Raw genomic sequence first — 2,541 nt, 5'->3', positions numbered from 1 at the left:
ATGGGATTTGGAGTTCCCAGTGTCTTTGGCTTTGACCTGGGGTGGGGGTGGAGTCCACAAAGCCTATATGGAATTTGCTTTGGGACATCCTTTTCCCCCTAACAAATTGATTATGCCATAATTTCAAAATTATTAGCCATGGAATTCAAGTTGGAAGAATACTGAAGGTGATATAATGAAAAGAATAGTTTATTTCTAAAGAAAATTACAACTGTCATGGAATTAGACATAGATAAAACTAAGAAAGTTCTTAAAAGTGAATCATATACTCAGATCTAAAAATACATGTTTCTAGATATGAGGCAAGCATTTTATGTCAATATGAAATTAAAGTGAGTTCAGGAAAAATCTTTTTGACCATGCTAAAATCTCAAATTTTATGTTTGCTTGGTTTACCTTACTAAGTTTAGAAAATATGCTGTGAGCTAAAAATAATAATGATTTTGGAGGATCAACTTCCTCTCCATCATCAAAGATAAAATTGAATGATACATTTTATTTATTTATTTTTTTTATGGTGAAAAATTGTATTTAGAATTAGCCAGCTGGAGTCAGTTTAGATGATCCCAATTTTGTTGGCAACATCCAAAGCATTATAGTCAGGAGCCAGTCGAACATAGGCCTTCTTTTCTCCATCAGGTCTGATCAGGGTATTGACCTTTGCCACATCAATGTCATAGAGCTTCTTCACAGCCTGTTTGATCTGGTGCTTGTTGGCCTTGACATCCACAATGAACACAAGTGTGTTGTTGTCTTCTATGTTCTTCATGGCTGACTCAGTGGTAAGAGGGAACTTGATGATGGCAAAGTGGTCAAGCTTGTTTCTCCTGGGATCGCTCTTCCGCGGATATTTGGGTTGCCTTCGGAGTCGCAATGTCTTGGGCCTCCGAAAAGTGGGTGAAGTGCGGATCTTCTTTTTCTTATGGCTGTGGACGCCCTTCAGCACTGCTTTCTTGGCCTTCAAAGCTTTTGCCTTGGCCTCAGCTTTGGGAGGGGCAGGGGCTTCCTTCTTTGCTTTCGGCGCCATCTTCGTGAAAAGTGAATGATACATTTTAAAGTATATTTTTCCTGTTATAGAATTAACTACTGGCTCCTTTATAGGGATAGATTATGTTTCCTTATATCCACATGCTGTTACTTTGTTATGTTCTTTATTTAGCTAATATTTAGTTTCAAAATTACTTTTATGAAAATGATAATATATTCCCCCAAAGAGACTCTTCTTAAATTATATAACAGATCTCTTTTCATCTAGTAATTCTCTGCTTTATTATGTTTTTCAAAAAGTATAAGGGATGATGTCTTAAAGTTTCATTATTCCATGAGAAATATGATGAGCAATAGGAGTCAAATCGACTTGACTTTGGGCAACCTTCACCTAATGAAAAGAGTGTTGTGGTGCAACAGGGTAATACCCAGGGGAAGGGGAGTTTCCAGATTCCCTGCCCCATCCTAAGAAAAGTGGGGCAGGATAGGGAGGAGAAGCCAGAGAAGACTGGGAGAAGGAAGGATAGAGCTCAAGAAGACTGGAGGAACCAGGTACATGGAGCAGAGAGACCTGTGAAGAAGCTTCATTCCTGCCTTGGTCTTAGACTTACACTGGGACGTGGGGAATAAGGACGGAGACACTTGATGGAGACAGAGACGTGGGTAAGGAATCCACAGGGAAGCTGATAATGGCAGCTTTTGTTTTGACTTGGGTTTTCATTTTTTTTTTAAGATTTATTTATTTATTTATTTATTTATTTATTTATTTATTTATTTATTTATTTATACAAGCACTGGGTACAGTCAGAAGCATGGGAGGGTGAGAGAATTCACCAGAGCCAGAGCGGGGAACAGAACAGGCAGACTGATGAAATACACTACTGAGGGAAGCAGCAGGCATGGCAGGAGAGGTCTGCGCGCCATGTGGGACCCTTGCCCGGTGGCCGGGGATTGAACTGGTGTTGCAGAGGCTGCAGGCATCTTCGCAACCCAGCGCTCTACCACTGAGCCACAGGGGATGCCTGGGTTTTCATTTTGATTTTCCTTCTACACTTGCCTGGCCCTTTCTGCCCCTTCCCATGGGTCCCCGCCAGAAGGAGCCATACACTTGTGCCTTGTTTTTGTGTCTCAGTGGCCCTGCTTTGGTCCAACCCTGTTTGGTTGGGCAATTACCCTAAGGAGATACGTAACTTTGGGTGTTTCATGGGAACACTATTTTATCTATACTTTGCCTTCTCTTCTCTTTGTTGCATACTAATTGAATTAATATTCCTGTCCATTGCAGGTCTTACACACTAGAGTATGTTTTGTCTCCAACAGAAACATTTAGGGCAATCAGGTTTGGGGATTAGCAGAACCCATTCAGGGCAGTCAGGTTTGGGGATCCTGGGATGCCCCTCCTTCTGCCTGATAACAATGTGATATTTTGTATTGAACTTTTGAGTTCGGTTCTTTAGAGATGGTTACTTCTGAAGATAATGAATCCTTTCTTTTATCTCTTTTTTATGATATATGTTATTTGATATCTGTAATTTTAGGTACTTGTCTTACTTT

General features: G+C 40.3%; 1 protein-coding gene across 1 annotated transcript; it reads right to left on the bottom strand.

The window, feature by feature from the left end:
- Positions 1-525: 525 nt before the first annotated feature.
- Positions 526-1,139, bottom strand: LOC311168060 (large ribosomal subunit protein uL23-like). The gene has a single exon (XM_084229351.1). The coding sequence runs from the start codon at positions 1,049-1,051 to the stop codon at positions 557-559; it is 495 nt and encodes a 164-aa protein (XP_084085477.1). The 5' UTR covers positions 1,052-1,139; the 3' UTR covers positions 526-556.
- Positions 1,140-2,541: the final 1,402 nt, after the last annotated feature.

This window comes from Talpa europaea (assembly GCF_964194135.1).
Source record: "Talpa europaea genome assembly, chromosome: 3".
Lineage (NCBI taxonomy): Eukaryota > Metazoa > Chordata > Mammalia > Eulipotyphla > Talpidae > Talpa > Talpa europaea.
The sequence above is the reverse complement of the archived record's forward strand: the minus strand, read 5'-3'. Positions and strand labels throughout refer to the sequence as shown.